This window comes from Channa argus, chromosome 15 (genome assembly GCF_033026475.1).
Source record: "Channa argus isolate prfri chromosome 15, Channa argus male v1.0, whole genome shotgun sequence".
Lineage (NCBI taxonomy): Eukaryota > Metazoa > Chordata > Actinopteri > Anabantiformes > Channidae > Channa > Channa argus.
Genome location: NC_090211.1, coordinates 3,304,089 through 3,328,629, shown reverse-complemented (window position 1 = coordinate 3,328,629; position 24,541 = coordinate 3,304,089). Strand labels below are relative to the sequence as shown.

General features: G+C 42.4%; 1 protein-coding gene across 17 annotated transcripts in view; it reads left to right on the top strand.

The window, feature by feature from the left end:
* nfixb (nuclear factor I/Xb) overlaps positions 1 to 24,541 on the top strand; it is a 132,935-nt gene that overhangs the window by 20,723 nt on the left and 87,671 nt on the right. For 7 of the 17 annotated variants that reach the window (XM_067476920.1, XM_067476918.1, XM_067476930.1 and 4 more), the window contains one exon: positions 18,514 to 19,045. In XM_067476920.1, the coding sequence (XP_067333021.1) occupies positions 18,514 to 19,045 (532 nt within the window). Of the gene's footprint in view, positions 1 to 17,676; positions 17,820 to 17,926; positions 18,096 to 18,513; positions 19,046 to 24,541 lie in introns of those variants that run through there. The other 10 variants (XM_067476925.1, XM_067476927.1, XM_067476933.1 and 7 more) reach the window with 8 other exon arrangements.

The window sequence follows — 24,541 nt, the reverse complement described above, 5'->3', positions numbered from 1 at the left end:
ACACAGATTCACCACCGTGAAACACACACACGGACACATTTATTTCTGTGCCCTCCTCTTTCTCCTCCTCCTTCTGGGTTCCAGGTTGTTTGGAACACTGCGAGAGTGTCCGTAATATGTCAAATTGCAGCTGATCTCAGATCACACTGGGGTGGATTGTAGGGGTAAAACCTCTGACCTGCAAAGTTTTGTATCATTTAGAACTGATGAGCCTGTTCGCCCCCCCCCCCTCCCCCCAAGACTTGTCAGAAGACTTCTAATATTCAGGTTGCAACTGATAGTTGTTTCCACAGACAAAAGTAGAACTTACCCTGTTAAAATGTCTTAAATTACATAATTTCCTTCTTCCTCAAGTTGCACAAAGAACCAGGAGTAGCCTGCAGACTTGATTTGATGTCCTGCTTGCACAGACATTTAAACATTTAGCAAACAGAATTTTAGTTTTAAAGCATCATTCTGCTTAACATAGCTCCAACATCAACACACAGTAAAAGAACCTTTAATATTGTTATTTAATATTGCCCACCACATATAATGTATCAATTGCTATTATTTTCACCGTGGTTTGTAGGTTGCGGTCAGTTTTGCAAAAATTGTCATTGCTGCTTTTAAAGGATTTACTGCCATAAAGTCATGTTGGAGATTGTGCTGTACATTTCAGAGTGTTTAGTTAGTTTTGTTCCATGTCTAGTGCTACAGAGGACAGACTGAGAAATGTTTCTGAGCGTGCTTTGTTCTTGCGCTGAGCAAATTTGAACTAATGCCAGTATCAACACGCGGAGTGAACGTTGACAGTAATTCATTCTCCGTTCTTTCTTTTTAATCAACAAATAACATTTCCGCAAAGACAGGCTGTGGGCCTATGATACTGAATTGGTGCGTTCCACAAAGAGAAACCAAGAGGTTCAGATTTGTGACTGAGAACAACAATGACCCCGCAAAGCTGTTGAATCAGTCTGTCCCAGGTCAACAAGAATAGATAGTTGTTGTTGCGGATCATTGACGGCCCACTCAAGGTCACTTCGGCGTGGGCAATCCAGGCATGTTGTTTGGCCTGTCCTGCCTTTCTGTCTGACCTACATCTCACTGCACTAGCTAAATATATACAGTAGACCCCTCACTGCATAGCTTCCAGATTAATCTGGATGAAATCTGAGCACCGTTCCACTCGCTGTGCATGTTTGACTGCAGCTTTCTCCTCACAGTCTTCCCCAGGCTGAATTTCCATCTCATTCAGTCTCACACACACACACACGCACACACTATCCAAAACAAAAATGGCAGATGCAGACATTCACACAAACATGACACATGCATACATTATTATCGGAACAAAACAGGAGCTGTGACAACATTTGGTCTGCCCATTCACAAATGTCTCTCTGCAGCATTTGGAGTGTCTGTCACAATCCACGCCTCACCACTGAATGTATACAAGCTATAATTCGCCTCACGCAACCACACCTGCACGTAGTTAATCACACAGGACGCAGGTGTGCATTCATTCAGAAAAAAACCCAGCACTTCCTGTGTGTGTGTGTGTGTGTGTGTGTGTGAAGCAAGACAGTAGCCCCAAAGCAAGTTTGTCTGATGTATGTCCGCGACCAGTTCACCTGACCGGCCTTCATCAGCACCTTAAACATCTCTGAAACTGTATGTTACTTAATGCTATTCATTATATAAAATTAGTTATTTTTACAATACAGTATGTGTCAAATAACCAAAATTTCCTGTTTACATCATCTTTGTCATGTTTGAAGTCACTACGATGAGTTTTAATCATTTCGCCATCAGTTTTAACCAGCCGTCCATTAGCTATGGATAACAAATTATCCCTTAAATCCGCCAACAGAACTAAATTATCTGAATTATTAAAGTAACAGAACTAATAAACTATTAAACTATTAAATTAACAGAACGGAATTATCCATTCAGTTCTGTTGGCCGCAAGTGAGAATGTTAAGGTGGGAGGACTGTTCCAGTGGACTTAGTATGATGAAATATTATTTATTCAAAGTGTATTTTATAGTTTTCCAAATTACTGCACCTACTTTCTTCAGATGTTCGGAGTCATAAGAAGCCAGAAAACCACTCATTCATATGTGTTCACTTCACCTATCAATCTATCCACCCTTCCTTTTAATTATCATGCAACAGAAACACGTCTGAACACCTGATGAAGCCTCCAGATACTATAACAGACATCTGGACACTAAGGACAAAGGACACAGGCGGACTCACAAAGCAGTGGGGATGTCAGGAGTTGTTTTGAGTTTTTTTAAAACCTGACATCACATGGTGACGCCACACAATGATGTCATAGCATTCATCATCTTTTCACCACTTTTCTGGCTTTGCTTTAAGTGGATGAGGGCTAACGAGCCATTGATAGGCTCATTTATTGTACCCTAAATGTCTCGAGGCTTTCTTTCATCATCACGATACATTACCTCATGCTGCAGTAAAGGCACAAAAAGTTCCAATCTAGAGTCCTTTTGTTGACCATGAAGGAGTGTAATCCATATAAGCTATTCAAAAGATAAAGACATGAGCCTAACGATAATTACATACATGACTTATACTTACCATCAACATTTAGGATCTGCTTTTTTTTTTTTTCCCCCCTCTCACTGGGACTATGGCTTAAAGGTTGCGATTTGGCTTCGTAGGCACTTATTGGGTTAATGTTGGAGGGAAAATCTTTTCCTGTCTTCAGGGTGGGTGGAGGAACGTTGACGCTTGGAGGCTTATGAACCCGCAAGTCAAACAGTAATGAAAACAGTTGTGACCTGATTTAAAGAGTCGGGGGGGGGGGGGGGGATGAAGACCAAGGAGGCTTTTTAAATTACAGACAAAGAATCACAGACGACAATATCTTGTGACAACAGCTGCGTGCTTTTCTTTTCCTCGTCTTTTCTTGGTTTCCTTCTTGCAAACCTCTTATTACATTTCTTCCTGTTACCTTTCCTCGCTGTTTGTGCCTTGTATCTAATTTGGCCACCCCGTCCGGCAAGGAATAGCAGTCACCCTAGGGAACAAAGCGCTAGAGCTTGCTCTTTGGAGCAGGAAGTTGGCAAAGGGCCAAGGGTGGAAAATCTATACTCGGTTGCATAATATAACATATCTTTACCTCAGCTGAACTCTGAGGAGGCCTGGCAGCTGTGAGCAAACAGAGCTGGAGGGCGGGCGTTTGTGTGTTATTAACCTACTCTGTTTGTGTGGAAGTGTCTGTGTATGTGTTGGGTATGAGTGCTCGCTCTATGCTTCTTGTGACTGGTGGCAGCAGTGCCGAGCCTGTTAGCAACCCCCTTGACAGTCGAGCAGAATCCAATAGAGTCAAATGGACCCTTGTTGGAAGAAGAAGAAGAAGAAGAAGAAGAAGAAAAGTGAGCATCAGAGTAGAGTAGAGTTAAGTAGGGGAGACCAAGGCCAAGCTGGGCTCAGGGTTAGACTCAGACACAACTCTGTGGCTTCTCCTTTTGTCCCGGTCAGCCAGTAGCTGCTATCCCAGCTACAGCTGCATTATACCCTAAGAGAGAATTCAGATATAAACTTTCTGCTCTGTTTAGGCTCAAAGAAATAGCTGCAGGATTAGTGTGTGTTACATGGAAAGTTGTATATTTGACTGGAAAATTCAGTGCAGGATGAGGATTTCATGTCACTGCTAAAATATAAAACACAGATGGGCCAGATTTAACTTCGCTCTGCGAGTTCATGAAGCGGGACAATCGCTGCTCCGCAAACTGCTCGTTTATAAATTCACTTCCACGCCGCATTCGCCTCTCCGCTCTCCTGTTATTAAGATGTCTAACTGGTTTACATAATCCCCGAGTAATATTCTTATAGGAGCCCTTTTAATTTGTGATGTGATCGCCTGCAACCTTAATGGGGAGATAGTGTGCACAGCTCATCTTTTGTGGGCGCACTTTCTCCAGCTCTGTTGAAGTGGGACTTGGATGGAAACGGACCCGAGAGCGCTCTGCTGTCTGACGTGTCAAGCGGTTGTCAGTCTCCTCAGCGTGCACGACATCTTGAGAAAAGCCCAGTGAAATTCAACACCGGGCTCATTATACTCATCATCTGGAATAAAGCACAATCACCTCTGCCACCTGTGGTGAGCTCCAGTGGAAAAAGGAGACTCCTGCAGGCCTTATGGGTCTGTCTGTCAGACCTGCATATCAATTTACTCACGTTTATTCTATTCATGGTGCTTTTTTTCTTTCGTTTTTTTTTTTTTTTTTACTACTACTTGTCTCAATCCTCACACCTGAAGAAAAATATTTCCAAACAAGACTTAAGAATCACATGGGAACCACAAATTGACTATATATTTTAGCCAGGCTGTGGAGATTTATGGTGAAAGGGAACAGGGATGGTGTGGGCTTTGCAAAGGTGCATATTATGGTGAGTTTCTGTTTTTTTTTTTTTTTTTTTTTTTAATACTTGGAGATGCCGAAGGCCTTGAGAATGGTGAAGAGGAATGAAACAACAGCTGCGTTATTTTTCATCTTCCAGTTGAGGAAGATTACAGAAAGAAACGCTGCAAAAAGAGGAGAAGAAAAGTCAAGAAAGAAGAGAGGGAAATGGGCGGGAATGAAAGAGGCCATAGTCTGTATTGTAAATACGGTAGACTGGGGAGGGCTTCATGTCCTTTTATTTTTTTTACCAGTAGGGTTTGTTTGATTTACTCCCTATCAATCAGCAGCGGGTGTATTTAAATGAACTTGAAGTGTATTTGAGAAAGCCTCTTTATAGCCGTTGCTCTTTGTATTCTCCTTTTACTTTCCTTGGAAGCAGACCGTGATTAAAACAGACGATATAAGCGTATTGTATTTCCGAGGGGATTGGAAGGAATGCAAATGCATCATAACCATATTATACCAGTTAGGAGCGGTGTGTGTTGCCAAGCCTCTGGATACAAGAGAGGGTAGACGCAGTTTTCACTAAAGAGAACCAAGTCCCAGAAAGAGCCAGGATCCCACAACTGTAACAACAGGAGAGGATATCTGACACTGTTGGACTATATTTGACATTTCATAGGATACACACAGTACCAAAGTCTTTGCTGCATAGAAAGACAGCTCTTTCTCTTACTTAACAGAGAAAAGGCCAAAAAAAAAGTCCCCCTGTCTCTGCCTGTGGATGTGTGTCCGAGCGCCGCAGAATCCATTTGGCATTTTTGTTGTGAGGGAAGCATGTTGCTGGTGGGACTTTGGTCTGCACAATCCCTCCTCTGTTAAAACAATGCGGCAGTTGTCCTCCCTAACCTAATTACTCCCTCCAGGGGGAGAAAGGCAACAGCACCAAATCCCATAGTTAGGAGCTCTGATCTGGGCCTTGCTGTAAGAAAAGGCCTCATTCATTTTCTTCCCTCCTTCCAGCACACATGCATAGACACACACACACAGACACTATTTTTTTCCACTGCAATTGGGAACCGCCTGATAGAAGCTAATTATGCTTTAATACATCTTGATAGTGCTCATCATATCTTTTTTTTGTTGTTGTTGTTGTCGTAACACTTTATCGTTGTTGTAAAATCATTGACGCTGAAGATGTAAGTGCATCTAATGGTTGGGCGATGTAATGATATGCTGATATGAAATTAGGTGACGTTTGCTTCAATTCACCACCTGTAGCCAGTATCGACTGGTTAATCTTGTATTACTGATTAATTGTTTCCCCACAATATAAAACAGAATTATTTGGGCCAAGTGACAGTTTTATGTGCTGCATGGAATAAACATGGAGTTAACACTTCTAAATGGCGACGTGCAGGTTTGAAAAGACTCAGTCTGCAGCAGGACTATGAACTATAACAACAAGCCTGGGTCATTTTCCGTGGACTTTATTTATTTAACCAAACTTGGCCATTTGTGTCCCGGTGTTATTTTTGCGTTGATCTTTTGTTATTGACCCAAACCAATGTATGGGTATTAATACCAACCTAGAGTTAAACAACAACTCAGATTTGCCCTCATTACTGTCACAGATATAATGTTTGCCAATAAAATAGGGCAATGTAAGAATAAACATATTATTACAGCATAATAATGATCGTTATAGTACACCATGTGCAACAGTATTATATTTTTATAAAAAAATTTAACACAAGAATCACTCGATGAGTTAATGTTAGATAAAATGTTTTTTTTGGGTTTTTTTCTTTTTTATGTGTACAAAAATAATCCAGATTTACATTGACCAATAGTTACCCCATTTTTTTAACAGAGATCTTCAGTGGCTTAGTCACTCCATCAAAATCGAGAGTCTGGCCCTAATGCGTACCAGCCCCTCCACAATTTTGTAGCCCTATTTATGATTGTCGCAGCCTAAAAGGCCTGATTTCATGACAGATTTACCAATTGCAATGCATGTCAGTGTTTTTATTATGTATTAAATTGCAAGGTTGCTCAGAATTCAGGATTGGTTGAATAATTGCTGATTTCTTAAAGAACTATAGTTAATATCTTTACCAAGTGCCAATTTTTTTTTTTTTAAATGTATAACTAAGGTAGAGAATTTTGAGTATTCTTCAGGGTTTTTAAAGAGATTTAAACCGTTAAAGAAAAAACTTCAAGATGCGTTTACAACTTTCTGTCTTGCCTCTGTTTCACCTATCTTATCTTCCCTTGCCCTTCGTCTTTCATCAGTTCCTGCCTTCACTTACTGGCACCACGTACAGTTTGGAAAACTTTATTAGTGTAACTACAGATAAGGAAGTCCAGGAAAGAGGTGTGCGCGTGCGTGTGTGTAGTGGAATTCACTGAAAGAGGAGAGGCTGTTAAAGTCTTAATTATCCCTTGGCCAACCTGTTTGGTTTTGTTTATTTGTCTGTCCTTTAGCTGGGAGATTACAGCAGCCATTGTGTTGTGGCTTGAAGTTTACATTTGGAGATTGTTGCAGTGCCGCACTGTTGGTCAAACCTGTTTGGGTTTTAGATGTCTTTGTTTGTTTATCTAGAAAAAGAAAAATCCGTTTTTTGCCACTGAGATGATGACTGCCTTTTTCAAAAAGAGCTCGTTCATGTAGCAAAAATGTATAGCAGCAGCATTTATTCATATTTTCTATGTGACACCGACTTTGTGACCATTTTTGTTCAGTCTGCTCCACACTTGGAAGAATGTGTTTAACACACCACATGTCTTGGTATTCTCAGGGCATATAAGGAGACAGTGGTGTTTGTGTATGTGCGCGTCTGGTCGTGCAGTGTTTGTCTTAGCTTGAGCTCCTTTCCTGTGGTGTGTGAGGGCTTGAATCCATCCAGCTTGTGTGGACCCTGTGCCTTGTTTGTGCGACTCGACGCTCACCCTGCGGCAGAAGCGGAAGCTCCGCTTTAACAGCATTAGCAGGGCTCTTCCTTCAGCCCCCGGCCCTCTTTGTTAACCCTATCACTGTCCCCATGCTTCTTTCTCCACGCTTTTTGTGCTTATTTATCAGCCTCCTGAGTTTATAGATTTGAGCTTTCTGAACGTTTTCTGTCCATGAATGACGTTCTCTCAGTTCTCTGTCCCCGTTAACTCTTAAGCTCCTTGCAGACTTCTCTGTTTACTCCTTTATTAACCTTTACTGTTTATTCAGCCTCTGTGCCAAGTTGTAAAACTCATCTGTGAATGGCAGCCATGATTCCTCTTCAGTCACAATATTAACCCCTTCTTTCTCATTGCAGCTTAGCTCACGCCTTAGTTTCGTATTTCTGCAGACCCTCAAAAAATTTGATTTTACAGGCTCCACATGACACTAATTGGATCATTTTATGTCCTAATAATGCATATAGTTAATTCTGTTTAATCACCCATGTTACTAACCCTTTTTATGTGAATTTGGAGCTGCAATTTTAATGCAAAAAAAAAGTAACTCATTGCTTTCCTGTCATGTGCCATGGAGTAAACACAACTAAATGTGTGTCTGGAGATTTTCTAATGAATGTAAATATAATGCAAAAAGCAGTTGTTTGTTATTATACTTTCTTTTCCCTTTGTCCCTTCCTGCCCTGCTGCCTGTTCTTTGTCTTTATTCTGCGCTTTTTGCCAGGAGATGTCCTTCTTTATCAGGGCTCGTACAGACACATACTACCACACCTCTGTCAAATATTCGCCCCTGGTTGGTGCTTTTGTCCACACATAGGGCATGAAACAATGTGCAGGCCTACAGGCTGCACACTGAGCTTTTCACTTCATGCAAGTTCCACACGGGCAGGACCTCAGATCATCAGGGTTCAATTAATACACTGGAACTTATTGCTGTGGCTTAAGTTCAGTTAGTTGGCTAATTGAAATAGAAAAACATAAAAATTTAAAAAAAAAAGAATATATAGAGAGAGGAGGCCATTAGGGGGTTTGAGGTGGGGGGTTATACGCACAGACGTGGAGCGTGAGACAGTGGGGGTTGTGAGTGAGGGATGGCAGCAAAGCATTTGCATAAAGGGCAGGGCAGCATGCCCAATGGTGGAAAAGGTTGGCATCACGCCTTTCAGACTGGCAGAGAGGGAAGACTGGAGAGAGAGACAGTACGGGGGGTGGGGGTGGGTAGTCAATAGTGCATCCCTTGTTCAGAAAGAGGAGGTCCCTAGCTGTTGGCAGGAGAGCTGGCTAAATCTCTAGTTTGATTGTGTGCTAGATTGCCCCTGTATTTGTCTGATTGCAAAGCGTTCAACACTGCATTATTAGTGGGCTTTACTTTCCTGGGGCCTTTATTGAGGAGGGAGTTTTTTCTGTCTTGGCCTGGTCTGGGATTGTCACTACACATACGTCTCAGACTTTAGATTGTTTGCAATCAGCACATCAGGTGATTCGGGAAAGTGTCTTTGCCGGCCTATCTAATCGGGTTGAACGTGTTTCCAAGGTTTACTGGGGAGCTTGACGATATAGCTGATTTAACTGGATGCATTATTCAGATGTGCTTTCATTGACACATGCAGGCATGAAGACTAGTGGCCAGTGGCCAGTGGCTTCTTCTGTCCATCTCAATATGTGTGTGTCGCTTACTTGTGTCTGTCAGAGCAACAACACTGCTGTTCACTACTCCTCATGGTTCTGGTGATGGGGGCGAGGGACGATTATTGATTATCTGGCCATGGATCCATAGGCGCTGTGTCTTAGTGCTCTCCACATTACTGCCCCCCTGTGCTCAGTATAGCTGCAAATGTTACAATGAATCCAGTGCTTTTGCCTTAAGTTGACTCCTTTGACTGCTAAAATACACAGGCGATGTCAGGTTAAATGAAACCTAACCTAGATTAATGAAATGAAATGTGAATAGATATGACCATTGGATAAACAAAGAGCTATTGGTAAATGAGATGAATGATAAATTGATTTTGGCTTGAGGTTGATCAGTCTTTACAAACTTACGCTGGACACCCAAACATTGTTCGAAACATGCAGAGCTTTATTAACTCCAACAGAGATCACAGAGTTTCCACGGCGGGACAAATTAGTGTATCGGGTGTTCAGGCACTTCAGTAAAAGTACCATTGCAATGCTTTAAAACTCCTCCATTGCAAATATCCTTTTTGTCATTTAAAGCTAGTTAAGGAGGGAAGAAAATGCTTATCTGTATATTTTAAGACTGGTCCAGGTGTTTCACCACTAATCAGAATCCTAAACTATGATGGAGAAAGGGGTCAAATTTAAAAAACGGAATCCTTTTGCTTTAAAATCATGCATTATAATGTCTTATAATGCAGTTTTTTTTCTAATCTGACACTAACTAAAGACTTTAGGAGTGTTAATTTTGTGCTAGTGCTGTCTCATAAATCAGTACGAGCCCAAATATCATGCACCTGGTGAGTGGAGGGCAGAGCTGTATTACTCATGCACTACTCAGAGCTCCACCCTTGCACATAAATGTATGCATTTTGCAAACATTACAAAAAGTAAAAGGCAATAATAATTTGTGTTCCAGATAATCGAGAGGTCTGCTCTTAGCGTTACACTGTTTGCATTCAAGCAAGCACTAGCATTCATGCTCGAGCACACCACTCAATTTCAAGAGGACACAGTCATGTTGTTTCAGCTCACTTTCTTCTTCCAGCGGCGTGCAGAAGGCTGACTTTGGCATTTCACACTCGTGTGTTTGAAAAGAGGAGTAAAGCCCTACAGCTTTGTGAACCGGCAAGTTAACACATGAACCTGAAGATCCTTTTGGTCTTAGGCCATGTTGAAATGCTTACTGTGCAGAGGATTCTTTTCATGAGAGGGGTTATGGTGCAACGTCCCTCTGCTTTGAGCCTTTTGGTTAAATTGTTGCACTTGTCAGTCTTTTATGACGCATGTCAATCAGGCTGTCGAGATCCAAATTGGTGAAGTGTATATAAAGAGAAACTGGTTGGTTATATGCTGCTGAAATAACATTAATTTCACCATGAGTTAAAATAGTAACGTGTGATTAAATAAATGAATTTGCTAAATGAATTTCTTTGATGGAGGCCGACCACACCGAGTTTATCGATTACAGACGGCCACTGCCGACCAAAAGAAGATCAGATCTGGCTTGGATTTTTAAGCGTTTGTCCTCCAGCAAACACTTCGGCAGGTGTATTATATGGAGCTGGTTTGTGGGAATTGGCTAGTGTTTGTTTATTATTATTATTATTATTATGTTTCCCCCAGTTGAAGGGATAAGGACAAAATGGAGAAAATGTCTCAGTCTCATCAGTAATGTTACTCATCGTGCACTGGCAGCGGTGTGATCAGCATTTGTGAGAAAATACTCAGTCATGGCTGTTGTGGTGCTGAGTCGGCCTGCCCCAGCATGGCCAGTCACTCACGTGCAGACACACACAAACATTAGTGAGATGCAGGGCGATTCTTTCTTCCAGCAGCACATTCTTTCTAGACGGAGACAGGCAGCTCAAAGCTGAGAGAAGGTGGTTTTTTTTTTTTTTGTTTTGTTTTGTCTTGTGTGGGCTTGGGTGTGTGCGTGCATCATGAGGCCTGCAGCTTTGAGATGTGTAGATGTGAGCTTTGATTTTATAGCTCGGCTCAGTGTGACATCAGCAGCATCATGATCCATGTGAGTAAAGCGTGTGATGGACACATGCTGGGTTAGATTTGGGGTGGAATGTATGTCAATGTGCTCCTCCTATCCTGCTCATCAATACTGTCTTCTTCATCCAAGAACATCTGCACGTCTGAACGTGCTTTATACTGCTGCAAGCAGGAACAAACATTGCTTAATAAAGTCTCTAAAGAGTATGAGAAAAACAAAATGGCATCAAAGAATCAGGTTTACCTTGATGTCATTGTTTTAGAACACTTAAGAGTAAGTGGTTTCCTTTATATCAGCACTTAAACCCAAGGCTGTTTTTCATGTGACTTTTTGTCTCTGTTGCACAACTGGAAGATCAAGGTTTGTCAACCAAACATCTGAAATCTCTCATAGAGTTTAGAGCATAGGATAAAGTAGGGGCTCCAGAGCCAGAGGTTTCGAAGGGCCCAGTTCGTTTTGCAGCGCAGCCAGGCAGCGAAGCCTCTTTGTGGGACCTGGAATGTGCCGTGCGTGCCTTTCCCCCGGCTGGTTCCCCCACCACCGCCCACACACAGCCCACTCCGGGCACGTTAGCACGCAGCCACCGCAAATTGCTTGCAGATTTTTCACACATAGTAACGTGCTGGTTTGTAAACTCAGATAATCGCAACTTAACTTGGGGGCACTGAGCTGCGTGCATCTTTACGCATCACTTGCTCGCCACAGCAGAGACTGGTGTGAGACGGGTGTTGTGAGGTGCTTTGTTTTTTACACTTTTATTCTTTAACATGTCATCCAGTGTCCTTCTGTCTGTTCCAAATGATTAACAGGAATGATTACTCTTTGTGTGTGTGTGTGTGTGTGTGTGTGTGTGTGTGTGTGTGTGTGTGTGTGTGTGTGTGTGTGTGTGTGTGTGTGTGTGTGTGTGTGAGGTAACAACAAGAGGGTCATGCAGCAGGCCTTGAAGCTTGTTCTGGTTATAGTACAAACCACACCAGACTGAAGCAGACATGCTTTCTGCAGCATCAGGAAACTGTTTGATTAGTTTTGGATGAAACCCGAGAACACACCTACAACCTGTGGTGTATAAAACTCCTAACTTGGTAGAAACTGACACAGATTTAAAATAATATGAGGCTAATTTTAAAAATATTCACACCTGGACGAAGCTTGGACTGATTAATGGTCACGTACGACTCTGCAGCCCTTCCACCAGTTTCTGGGATACGTACACTCTTAACTGGATGGCTGAATATCTTTACATCTCTCCTCTGTCCCTCTTCACCCTGTCTCCTCCACCACCTTCCTCTGGCCTGGCTCTCTGTCAGTGATCTGAGCCAGGGTCAGGGGGAGCCACTATCAGGATCAGTCCAGGGTCAGGGACAATCAGCTGGGAAGGAGAGGACAGAGCCGATCCCCACCAGCACAGAGCTGCGCTAATGAAGGGCCAGGGAGCCGCAAGGCCCTCGGGTTATCCAGACCGTGGTTTAATTGGTCTAATGAGATGCAGCGTGGCCCCAGCGAGGTCAGGTACCACAGGATGGAGGAGGACAATGAAGGGTGGACAGGCCTACTCTTAGGTCAGACACAGGAAGAGACTTTCAGCACACTTTCAGTTTAATCAGCTCGTCTTATGTTAAATGTTTATGAATGATGTAGATAAATCATGTAAATTGCTCATGGTCTAGGAATTCAAACGTATTGAAATTATTTAGACGAGCAATGCTGGTTGGAAAACAAAACAGTCAGGCCAAGGATTTATCATAACAACAACAACAACAACAACAACAACAACAACAACAACAATCGTTTCACTGTGCCAGATTTTTGATTATTTGGCTTGAGGATTTGGACATAAGAGCAAAGCTCACTTCTACCTCCATCACTTCTTGGAAAGTCTGACAAGGTCAGCTGGATAAAAACTAAACAGACACTTGTGATTGCTTTGTAATTTTAATTGAATTCATTTTATTCATTTTCCTTTTAGATGCATTTAGGGATCTACTGTTTAAGCCAACATGGCGGCTTAATTCCTCTGGTTTTTAGTTATAAATATATATTCGCAGCTTTTGAGTATTTTCAGACTAAATGCACATGTTAGCTAACTGATCACTGATTGCCTGAAAACTTGATAATGATCAAAATTATTAGACCTGGAAAAAAAATTAATGATGGTGATTAATGGCTGAATATTATATGATTATTTCATTGTGGAACCTGTTTGAAATAAAATGTAAATTATTAGATAGTCCTATATAGCAAACATGAATGAGATAATAATAGGATTTCTAGGCTGGTTATGCAAAGTAAAAATACAAATACCAACATATGAAGCATTTTTAACTGCTCAATGGTCATTTAAACCGCTGAAAATACAGGCGCCCTAATGAATCTGGGTTTTTTTCACAGTAAAGAGCCTTTTCTCTCCTCACTGAAAGAGTTAATCTGAAGTTGGCAGCCAACTCCGCAGTCTCGGTCAGACGTGCGGGGAATTGAAAAATAAAGGACTTCAAAATCATTGCTTTTGTCTTGTCATAAACTGCCTAAATTCAGCTGAAGCTTTTTAATGCGGGAATTGAAAGTGATGCTTTTACGACGGAAACGCGGTTTGTGGCGTAAACATTGACAATGTCTTTAATGTAAAAAAAAAAACAACAACAACACACAATTACATATTTATTTGGCTGTATTGTTTTTTTTATTATTTACATTTTCGTTTAAGTAATTGAAAGCATAATTTTATAGAACAGTCTATAGGAGCAAATAGGCTCGTCCAGGCTGCAAAATGAACTCTTTCCATTCGTAACATGTCACACGTCAGCAGAAACCTTTACACGAAGATTGAACACACATCTGCAGGCTTTCTGAGGCTCCTCTGCTGATATTAGCCCAATTTAGTTCGGGTTTTACTGACTGTGTACAACAAATGTGGCGCTTGCGGGAATGCCAGACTTTTCTTCCTCCCTCCAGCTTTTTACATTTTTTTTATTTTTTTATTTCCATGATTAGGCTGGCACACTCCATTGATGGTGTCTTCGCTCTTTTTTTGAAGTATTCATATTTTAAGTGCCCTTTGAGAAGGGAGAGAGAGGGGAAAAGAAGTGATGGTGCATTTTTAATTGTTTTGGCTGAGTTTTCCGTCTTGTTAACCGGGCCTGGGTGATATTTGAGGGGGGGGGGGGGGGGATCAGCCAGAGAAACGTGTCGGTAGAAAATCAACAACGACTTTAATTGCTTGGATACCGGTCTATTAGTGAAATTTTAGTGAAGTTTTTTTTTGTGTGTGTGTGTCATCCATAATCCATCATGTGCAGAATGGTTACATTTTCTGGGGCTTTTAAGGTGAAGGTAATACACCGCCGATAAATTCGAAGAAGAGGAAGATAATAATAATAATAATAATAATAATAATAACACTGGAAACTCACGCTTAACTTTTGTGAACAGTTTTTGCCATAAAAAAAAATAGAGACGTAAACACCGATATCTAATTCATAACAAGAGGTCTTAATTTAGTTTTCAGGTAAAGAGAATAGCCCCCATGGTGCCCCCTCCCCACCCCTCCTCCCCCCGGCTTGGATAACTTAAGTGTAAGCTTTAACGTTATATAACGTAAGTTAGGCTGCTGCGGTGCAACATGCAAATCTGCAAGTCTGAATGATCGTTTTTCTGCCCTCCAGATTTGGCAGTTTGAAAGCATATGCATAACAGTTATTCCTGGAAAATAAATATGAGACTTTTCTCTCTCTCTCTTTTTTTTTTTTTTTTTTTTTTTCAGCCCGTAGAAGGCAAATAGCATAGCTAAGGAAAATGACTTAAACCCCCTTGTAGTCAAATTCCAGTGACATTTGAATGGCGGTTTATTTGCATTTTGGCAGGGTCATCTAGAAAGATTTAATTCTTATTGAAATGCAGACACACGGGAATCACATTCAAGTGCCAGTTATCTACTGCTGCTACATTCCTCACGTTTGTAGTGCAGGTGGTGGTGGAAACAAATACTGTATATTTGTGTCTCTCTCTCTCACTCACTCCCTCTCTCACACACACACACACACACCGACCAACCACAGGGAGATCTGTGAAGGCCCTGGCTCCCTTTTTTTTTTTTTTGCATTATCTAATCATACATCAAATTTTGGGGTTGGTCAGTGACAGTGACAAAAACACAAAATGAGTGAGAATGAATGTGGAGGTGTTTTGTCTCCCATAGATGATGAGTGAGAGTCGGTATTTCATTAGGCCGATGTGACGACTGTGATGAAGCTGAGCTGCTTTGCTGTTTGCACTGAGACCATGGTGTTTATTAGTGAGGGAACAGCAGTGGCGGCACTATTGTATGTGTTTGACAGTTTGAGTGCCTTTGTCTGGGCCTTTGTTTGTAAAACACAATTTAGCTTTAAGTAAATGAGCATGTTCATGACCTCTGCCATTATTATAAAATTATACTTTTGTCATAAAAGCTCTGCCTTTTGGATGCAGTGGCTGCACCTTTGAAACAAGCACAGACATTTATGAATTCAAACAGTCTGGGAAATAACTTAAACACTCATCTAAACCAGCATCTAACAATTACAAAACCGTCTGTACCTGCTATTTATTAGTTTCCCAGAAATGCCAAAAAGTTGATTAGAGGCCTTTTTAGGGCTTCTTGCAGTGTGAGGTGATATCTTCACATTGTTTTATCCTCCAACCAGCAGTTAAAAAACATTCACTTCAGCATCATGCGTGACCAGGAAAAGATCCTCGTTTTTGAGACGGTCGAAACGGGAATTTGTAGCATTATTGCTTGAAAATGATGAGTTGACCATCAGAATAGTTGCAGGTAAATTTTCTGTTGATCGAACAATCAGTTTAGCATGTGGAGCAGGCCTCTAGGTCATACTGATTTTATTGCCATGGCTTGTAGCATTGGCAGTGTTGTGAGTGTTGATGAAACAGCGCTCGAGCTAAAGGGAATCACAGGATTTCTGTCCATGGTGAATTTTCCTCGTCTGTATTTTTTTTTTTTTTTTTTTTTTTTTGCTTTGGACTCGTGAGCTATGATTCAGCAGCACTTGCGGCTTCAGACGATCTGTCTGCAGAGCAGGTGCAACCTTGAATGGCACGGCTCACCGAGAGGCAACATGGCAGCCTGTCGCCGGCTTCTCCTGGGAGCTTCAGAGGGGAAAGCGCAGAGCAAATTTTGGGTAGGGGATTTCTTGGGGAGACACTAGCGTTCTTTGCTGACGATTTATCTCCCGCTCCCAGTGCTGTTTGTTTCCCCTGCCTGCCTGACGCCTTCCCCCTCTTAAATTCTGTAACCATTTCTGTATTTGTGCCTCTAAATCATCTCGTCATCCATTTGTGTCTGTGTGTGCATTCAGAGGAGTGTGGCTGCCTGGGTTTGTTTCTCCCTCTTTGTTTGCTGTGGTAAACCCATGAGCAGCTGCCGGTGGTGGGGTCTGGAGGGATTCTGAAGCTGTGTGTCCTCTCTTTGCCATCCTCTGCCAAGGTGGCATTATGCAAGCAGAGAGAGAGAGAAGGGCAGGGGGGGGGGGGGGTCTGTGTGTGTGTGTGTGTGTGTGTGTTTGGGGGGGGGTGTAAGGGAGATGAGGTGATGGCAGCCATAGTAAAGATGGAGGCAGGCTGAAGGCTGCGGAGATTGGTGCAGGAGAAGACTTGCTCCCCTGAACTTTGCCTCTGTGTCAGAGTGGAACTTGTCGATTTGGCAAATTGTGCGGCGTAGGACAAGGCTGTGCGCTCTCTCTTACACTCCCACCTGCTCCCTCTCTCTCTCTCTCTCTCTCTCTCTTTCTCCCTTACACACTCTGTCTCTCCTGCGTGCTCTCTCCCTCTCATTGCCACTACACCCCCCTCCTCCTCCTCCTCCCCCACCCTCTCCTCTTTCTCTTTTTCCCTCCCTTTCAGCTCTTGAAGCTAACGCATTGGCTGGGCTACAGGCATCTTGTTGCCAAATAGGTGGGCCCTACTCGTGTTGGCAAAGGCTCAAGCAATGGTTAGGGAAAGAACGCGGAGAGGACGAGAGACGGCGAGTGAGAAACAGAAAGAGAGAGAGAGAGAGTTGGAGAGAAAAGGGGGAAAAAAGAAGCAGCACTCGGCTTTGCCAGCGGTCGTATGCGCTCGTCCAACATTGATTCGGCTCTCTATTTTTTTTTTCTTCCCTATTCTGTGCTCTGCTCTCCCTGGCCCCCCCATCTCTGTGTGTGTGTGTGTGTGTGTGTGTGAGTGAGTGAGTGAGTGAGTGAGTGAGTGAGAGTGTGTGTGTGAGTGTGTGTGTCTTGCGCCGGGCCCAGGGATCAGAACAGACACCACTACTAATTATACTTTGCCAAGGATTTTTTTTCAAGGTTCATTTTTTAATTTTTTGAAAAGCACAAAGGACTGTTTATTTTGAGTGCATCTATCCCCGTTTTTTTTTTTTTTTTTGGTTCGAGCACAGTACATTACTGTTAACATTTCTATTTTTACCTTGCTACAAGTTTTTATCTGTCATTTTAGTTGTTTTTGTGCTTTTGTCTAATAAGCTGCTGGCTGTGGTCCTACTGCAGTCAACTAAAAATATTGGGGGAGTTTGTTTTGGTTTTTTAAACTTTGGCCCACTGTTTTTAGTGAGCAACATTCTGCTAATTATTTTTTTTAATACCCCCCAAGTTCTTTTTTTTTTTTTTTTTTTTTAAATTTTTTTCTCTTCTCATCCGCTAATTCTCCACACCCTGCCAAACCAGCACTTGCTTTACATTGGGGAGCGCGGGAGGAAAAAAAAACTGGTGCAGGAGAATTTTTTTTTTTTTTTTTTTTTTTTCACTTTAAACGCTGTGCCAAATTTATGATGAGAGTGCAAAATGGTAACTACCAGGCCGTCTGTCTTCCTCTAGCAGTGTGGTTTTCTGTGGTGATTTCTGTCTGCTTTCAGTTTGTTGTGGAAATGTGAGTCTGGTTGGAGCTCCCTTTGCACGGTAGCAGAGATAGGAAATGGTATGGCTGATCTTTTAGCAGCACATTTCAACAGTGGTCTTGTGGCAGCAAAGCTTGGCGGTGGTGAGCGACCGGTGTGTGGCAACCCTGGCACAGGAACGCTGTGGCGAGATCTCGGCTTTGTTGCCCAGAGATATGTAGTGAAGGTATTATGGTACAGCAGAATAACTTCTTTTATCGCAGAAACACGGGAGCACAACTTGGCTCAGCTTTTCAGTTGCTTTTGGATTTGAATTCATTGATTTATTGTTTATTTATTTGCACTTCATTTGAATATTAAGATGACTTTATTTCTGTTTATTACTGCATGTTTATTTTACCTGAACAGTAATCATTTTAAAAGCTTTATTATGTTATATAGAAATGCTTATTTAATTGTCTGTGTGCTTTTTGGAATTTAAATATTTTACTAAACCCTGTCAAAAAAAATATATTTTCAATAGAATAACTAAACTCTTACACTTATTGTTATCACCCTTTTGGAAATTCTCTAAATGTTTTACCACTTAATGATTTGTTGTCTCCGTGTCAAAGCTAACACAAATGTGGTATTTCTCTCTTCAGGATGAATTTCATCCTTTCATCGAGGCCCTCCTCCCCCATGTCCGTGCCTTCTCCTACACCTGGTTTAACCTGCAGGCCCGTAAGCGCAAGTACTTCAAGAAGCATGAAAAGAGGATGACCAAGGACGAGGAGCGCGCAGTGAAGGACGAACTGCTGGGGGAGAAGCCAGAGATCAAGCAGAAGTGGGCCTCGCGCCTGCTGGCCAAGCTCCGCAAGGACATCCGGCCTGAGTTCCGCGAGGACTTTGTGCTCACCATCACGGGAAAGAAGCCCCCCTGCTGCGTGCTGTCCAACCCTGACCAGAAGGGCAAGATCCGCCGCATCGACTGCCTCCGCCAGGCCGACAAGGTGTGGCGGCTGGACCTGGTGATGGTCATCCTCTTCAAGGGCAGCCCCCTGGAGAGCACGGATGGGGAGCGGCTGGTCAAGTCGCCTCAGTGCTCCAACCACGGCCTGTGTGTCCAGCCACATCACATTGGAGTGACGGTCAAGGAGCTGGACCTCTACCTGGCCTACTTCGTCCACACACCAGGTATGTGGCCGGATTTACTGCTGTTGTCTGTTTAACCAACAAACACAGATCATCTACTGAGCTTTTTTTTCCTTTTTGTTCCTGCGGCCTTTTTTACACGCGTGCGCACACACACACACACACACACACACACACACACACACACACACACACACACACACACACACACACACACACACAGGTCAATGCATGAAGTGTCACACATACTTTGTCATGTCAGTCACAGATTAGACCCTGCTGTTCACTGTGTACAAAGCTGATCCAGTGCCAGCCTTTGATAAACACAGTCAGGACTGAGATAACGACCCCATCTTGACATTTAAAGGTACAGTCTGTATAGTCTGATTGTCAAAAATTGACCTCCATGTGAACGTTTCTGTCTGGTTAAAAGATTCCGAGAATTTGACAGTCAGGCTTAAAAGCTGTGTTTACCTAGAGATATGTTTGCATTGGTACATTTGTTCAAGTATTTGTGTGCAAATTTGCCTAAATCCAAATGTGCATGTTTTGCAGTGCCATCTGTAAACAAAAGCATCTGCAGACCTGTTTATCTCCATGTGTGTGCATGCGTCTGTGTGCGTGTGTGTGAGGCAGCTTGTCATGTGTCTGTAATTCATGTGTGTGTAATTGTTATATTGGTGTGTATCACTAGCTGTGTGTGTGTGTGTGTGTTTGTGTGTGTGTGGGGGGGGGGGGGTGCAGTGAGTGCAGTGACAGCTGGCCCAGTCCCAGGTAGTTTAGGAGGCAGGAAGAGTCAGCCTGTCTGCAGCCTCAGCCTAACACCACTGAACGCAGAGAACACACACTCACACACACACACACACACACATCTTACACTATCACGCTTGGAAAGTGGACACACACTCTGGCACACACAGAAGCTCTCCCTCAAAACACCCAAGCTGCTGTTCGTAATTCATCTGATTCTACTGATCACACACACAAGTTGGAACTTTTCTTCTTAGCTCTTCCTCTGTTTGTGTCTGAGATGTTTGATTTTTCCATATTCGGCACGTTTCCTGCTCTGACCATGAAGTTAAAATAGAAATGGTGAAAATATGTGTGTCCAAACCCACATGCATTCTTCTGTGAATATTCACTTTGTTAGATTTTACTGTTATAGCATCTCGCTGGATAAAAAGCATCTTTACATTTTTTCTAATTTCTTTTTTAATTTTAGCAGGAATAATTTTTTTGTGTACCTAAATAGCAATACATGTTTATACGTTCTATATTTGTTTTTTCTTGCGCACAAAAATACTTCTTATATAAAACAAGAACATTAGATTACGTTAGTCAATTGAAGAAATTAAAATATCATATTACTCATATTTAATAATTCAGTTCAATAGAACTTTATTTATAATCTACTTTTGACTGCTCCATCTTCACATTAGTCTTTTTCTTGATCTGTAAGATGTTGTCTGTTTAAAAATTCAAAACAAATTGTCAAATGACAATTTAAAAAGAACAAAAGTTTATATTACATAGATGTAGATGCTCGACATGTGCAGTCTTTTATATGTATGTCCTTTTATCTTATTAGTATCATTTAGTTAAATATATTCAAATTTAAAACCCACTTAGATTGTCAGTACTTTAAATAGAGTGAGCTCTCAGTTTTAGTTTGTGTAATTTGTGATAATGTACAAATATATTTTTTGCCTTTTTATCACTACTTTAGAGTAACAGTCAAGTAACCTGTGTTTACAGGAGTCAGGTGTAAACACGGATTAACGGACACACGCGCACACACACACACACACACACACACACACACACACACACACACACACATCCATTACAGTCCCTTTTTCTGCCCTTTATTATTATCCTGGGTTTTCGTACCACACACTGGCATACAGTTACAGGGCCTTAATTCTTCTCTTTGGCAGGGAGGTGCAACGTTCCTCTGTGACACAGTACCCCATGCCAGGCTCCTTTCAGCCCAGTGTGTAACTCTGCTTGAGTTTGCAGGGCCTCCGTGAGCGCCTCTTCCTGTTCAACAATGCGCTGTGGCGAACCACAGCTCAGATTAGCTCCCAGCGCAGCCTGGTGCCCCTCGGAGTAAAGCCTCTCTTTTTCACATGGTGCCAGAATCCAGCAGCCACTCACCCCCGTACATACGCTGAGCTAGGCTTCATCTTTCTGGTGTCTGTGCATCACATCGCATTTGAATTTCCTTTTGTATATACACGAGCAGTGTTATATAAATCTGTTTCAGATGTAATTGCTCGGAGAGCAAACCATTGCATTTATTGGCTGTGTCTTTTATTTAATTGAAAAGCTTTACACAAATTATATTAGCTTTTTCTTGCTTGGGCTTGTGTCTAAAAGAAAAAATAAGCTGAAAGCATTTGCAAGGCGCAAGTCCTCTGCTGTGGGAGGGAGAATGTTTCCTATTCTGACCCTGCTCAGCTTTTTCACAGCAATCTCAAAAGCCATCTGTGCAGCACCTTGCACATACGACTAGAATGAGACACAGAACATTGGGAAATAACAAAATTACAAAACATGCACCTTTCTGGGCTCAAATGACTCTGTTTTGCAGGAGGCAGGCTGGGGTTAACCAGAGTTTACAGAGGACAGACAGTGGCTTTATCCTAACCTTTGGGGTGGCAGCGTTACAGTTTTATTCTTAGCTCCTCATTCCAGGGTGTCTGTATCTTGCGGAAGCTATCAGTTGCCAGGCCTGATGATTGGACCACAGCCGCCTCACCCGCCTGTCCCCACCGCGGTGTTTCAGTTCTCTTGTCCCACTCATGTCACTGTCGCCAGCTGAGGGGAGGGGGCTTTGCTTTCAAGCAGTGTGATTGACAGAACAGGAGATACACACACTAACCCCCCCTCCTCTGTTTCTGCTTCACTACAGTACGCTATGTTTCTCAGCTTTTGTCCAATTATAGATTTCGGCCCTTCCAGGCAGGGCAGTGAGAGCTGGGGCAGATCAAAGCTGCTGTACTCAGATCTGCACTTCTGCTCTGCAGCTGCAAACCAAGGTTTCACTACCAAAAAGAGTTGGATCATTTTCTAATGACATATACCTGGCTAAACACAGACACACACACACACACTTTTGTTTTCAGCCCTCATTGCTTATTCATCTCAACCTTATTCATCACTCTAAATTTCTATTATTTGCAGGTCGTCCCCAATATAAGGACTTGTCCCCTAAATGTGAGCAACAGGTTTTGGTCCCCACAATATGAGCACTACATACGGGCACAGTTGTACCATACAACTGTCGCAGACTGATTTTAGCTGACCCCAAAAGTGCTTGATTGTCTTTTCACTGGTTTCGTTGCATCTGATTAGGATTATTATCATAATAATAGCTCATGGATGTGCAGGAAGTGAGAGGTATAGGGAGAAAGGGGAGGGGGGGGGGGGGGGTCTGATCTTCTCTTTGATCACACAGATGTTGAAAGCAAATACGGGCTCACCAGGTTGGTGCTTTGGGCTGCACTCCACCTAGACACCCTGGATCAGGTCATGTTTTTTAAGCGACGTGTTCCATATTTGTCAGTCTGACGAAGCCGTGCAGTTCAAACATTAGTCATGTTTGGAGCATGACCAGTCTCATACGGCTTTCATTACATGTGCCGTTATGATAAAAAGATGTTTCTGAGAGTGTAGCCTCTATATCTGCTCTCTGTGCTGGAGACAGGCGCACCAGAGAGATGCCTGGGCCAGGTCCCAAAGCCAACTGTGTGTGTTTGCCTCTCTGTGTATATGTGCCAGACTACACCATATCTCCATGTTGTTATGGTGCAACTGTGAACTTAAGATGTTCATTTACCCATCGGTGTGTCTCTATGTGTAGTCCCAATGTTACAGATGGCCAAGAGAATATCTTTTAATAGAGGCGAAACAAAGAGAGGGATCGACAGGGAGACCGTCGGCCAGACTGAGAGACTTAACGCGTTCACGCCATGCTAATCCATCAAACACATCTTATCTGCTTTGCCCAATATCCTGAGCTTCAAAAGGAGGTAACATTATCAGATGCGGTTACACAATGAAGAAGAGACCAAACAGAACAGGGTGGGATTTTCTTTCCTTTCTCTCTACCACAACATACTGTGTGTGTGTGTGTGTGTGTGTGTTTAAGACATGGTAAACGAAAATGCATAGAATTATTATAAGCTTATAGCAGTAATGCTCCTCTATGTCTAGTTGTGTTGTCTGGCAATCGCTGAGTGTTTGCAGAAGAAGAAAAAGAGGGAATCATAATGATCAAAGGGGAAAAAAAATGTCTTCTTTTCGGATAAGTGTGCATGTGCAGAGCAGAGATTTCTGGACGGAGAGCAGAATTGTGCTCCAGTATTCTGGCACCGGTCCGTAGCCTGGGCCGACAGAGAAATAGAGAGTGTCGGCGCCGAGGGAGCCACATTCATCTGGTGTGAAAAACACTGCTGGTCCGACACTTTTAACGGAAACTTTCTTGTCATGTGAAATAATGTGCCCAATAAAGTTTGAGCTTTGGTGCGACCCCCGTCACGATGGGACAGCGTCAGTGACACTGTGGTGTTTTAATATGCACCGAGGCGTAGGGGCCTCTAGGAGCCCTGGCTGGGCCTGTTTTCAGAGCCCTTCGTTTTTCTAGTTGCCTTTTGCGGCTGGTGTTGTTGCATTTGTGTGTGTGTGTGTCGTAGAAAGAGAGAGAGAGGAACAGTGTGTGCGCAGTGTAAGGAATTGCTGGTAAACAGATTATTCCAGGAGGATCAAGCTTCTAAACAAATCAGTGAAAAGACGCAAAACCGTTGCACTGACGCTCTGCCCGATGCTTTGACCTGCTTTAACCGATCTCTCACAAATTTTGTTCACTCTATAGGTCCGACAACTGAGCAGTTGTATGGGCTTGGTATCAGGCCAACCTGCTTCATATTCGCTGTAATTATCCAGTTTAGTGAATAATACTGGGAGAGATACACAAAAGACTGAGTATATGATTGAATTAAGTCTAATTTTGAAACAAAGGTCAGGTCTTAGCTTTGCAAATAGAAATAAAGTCCTTGTAGCAGAAAATGCCAATTGTGGGCAACATGGATTAGCTTTATTTCCTAATTTCACTGTACAGTGATTTTTAATTATTTGCGTAATTAAGGTTAATAAATAAATGTTACGGTGTCAAGTAAGCATCTTCACTCCGTTCACTTTTTATTCTTCTTCTTGTTTTTCTTATTAAAACGTTTTTTTTTAAATACACATAAATTACACACAAATCCCTGCTAATGACTACAAAGTAAACAATAAAATGCATTTTATCTGTGGAACAACTGTGTTCACTCCAGTGTGTTTTTGAATGGATTTTCTCCTTTTTTAAAAGAACAGGAATATGTAATATCCACAGTTTCCCCCTAGTTTCTCTGCGTATTATTGGTAGGGGGTCCTGTTCTCCAACTCATTTCAGTGTGTGAATTTGCATGACCAGTCCTCTTTCTCTGTACAGGCGCCAGGCACAAAATCTGTCTGTCTCCTAAAAACATACGTATA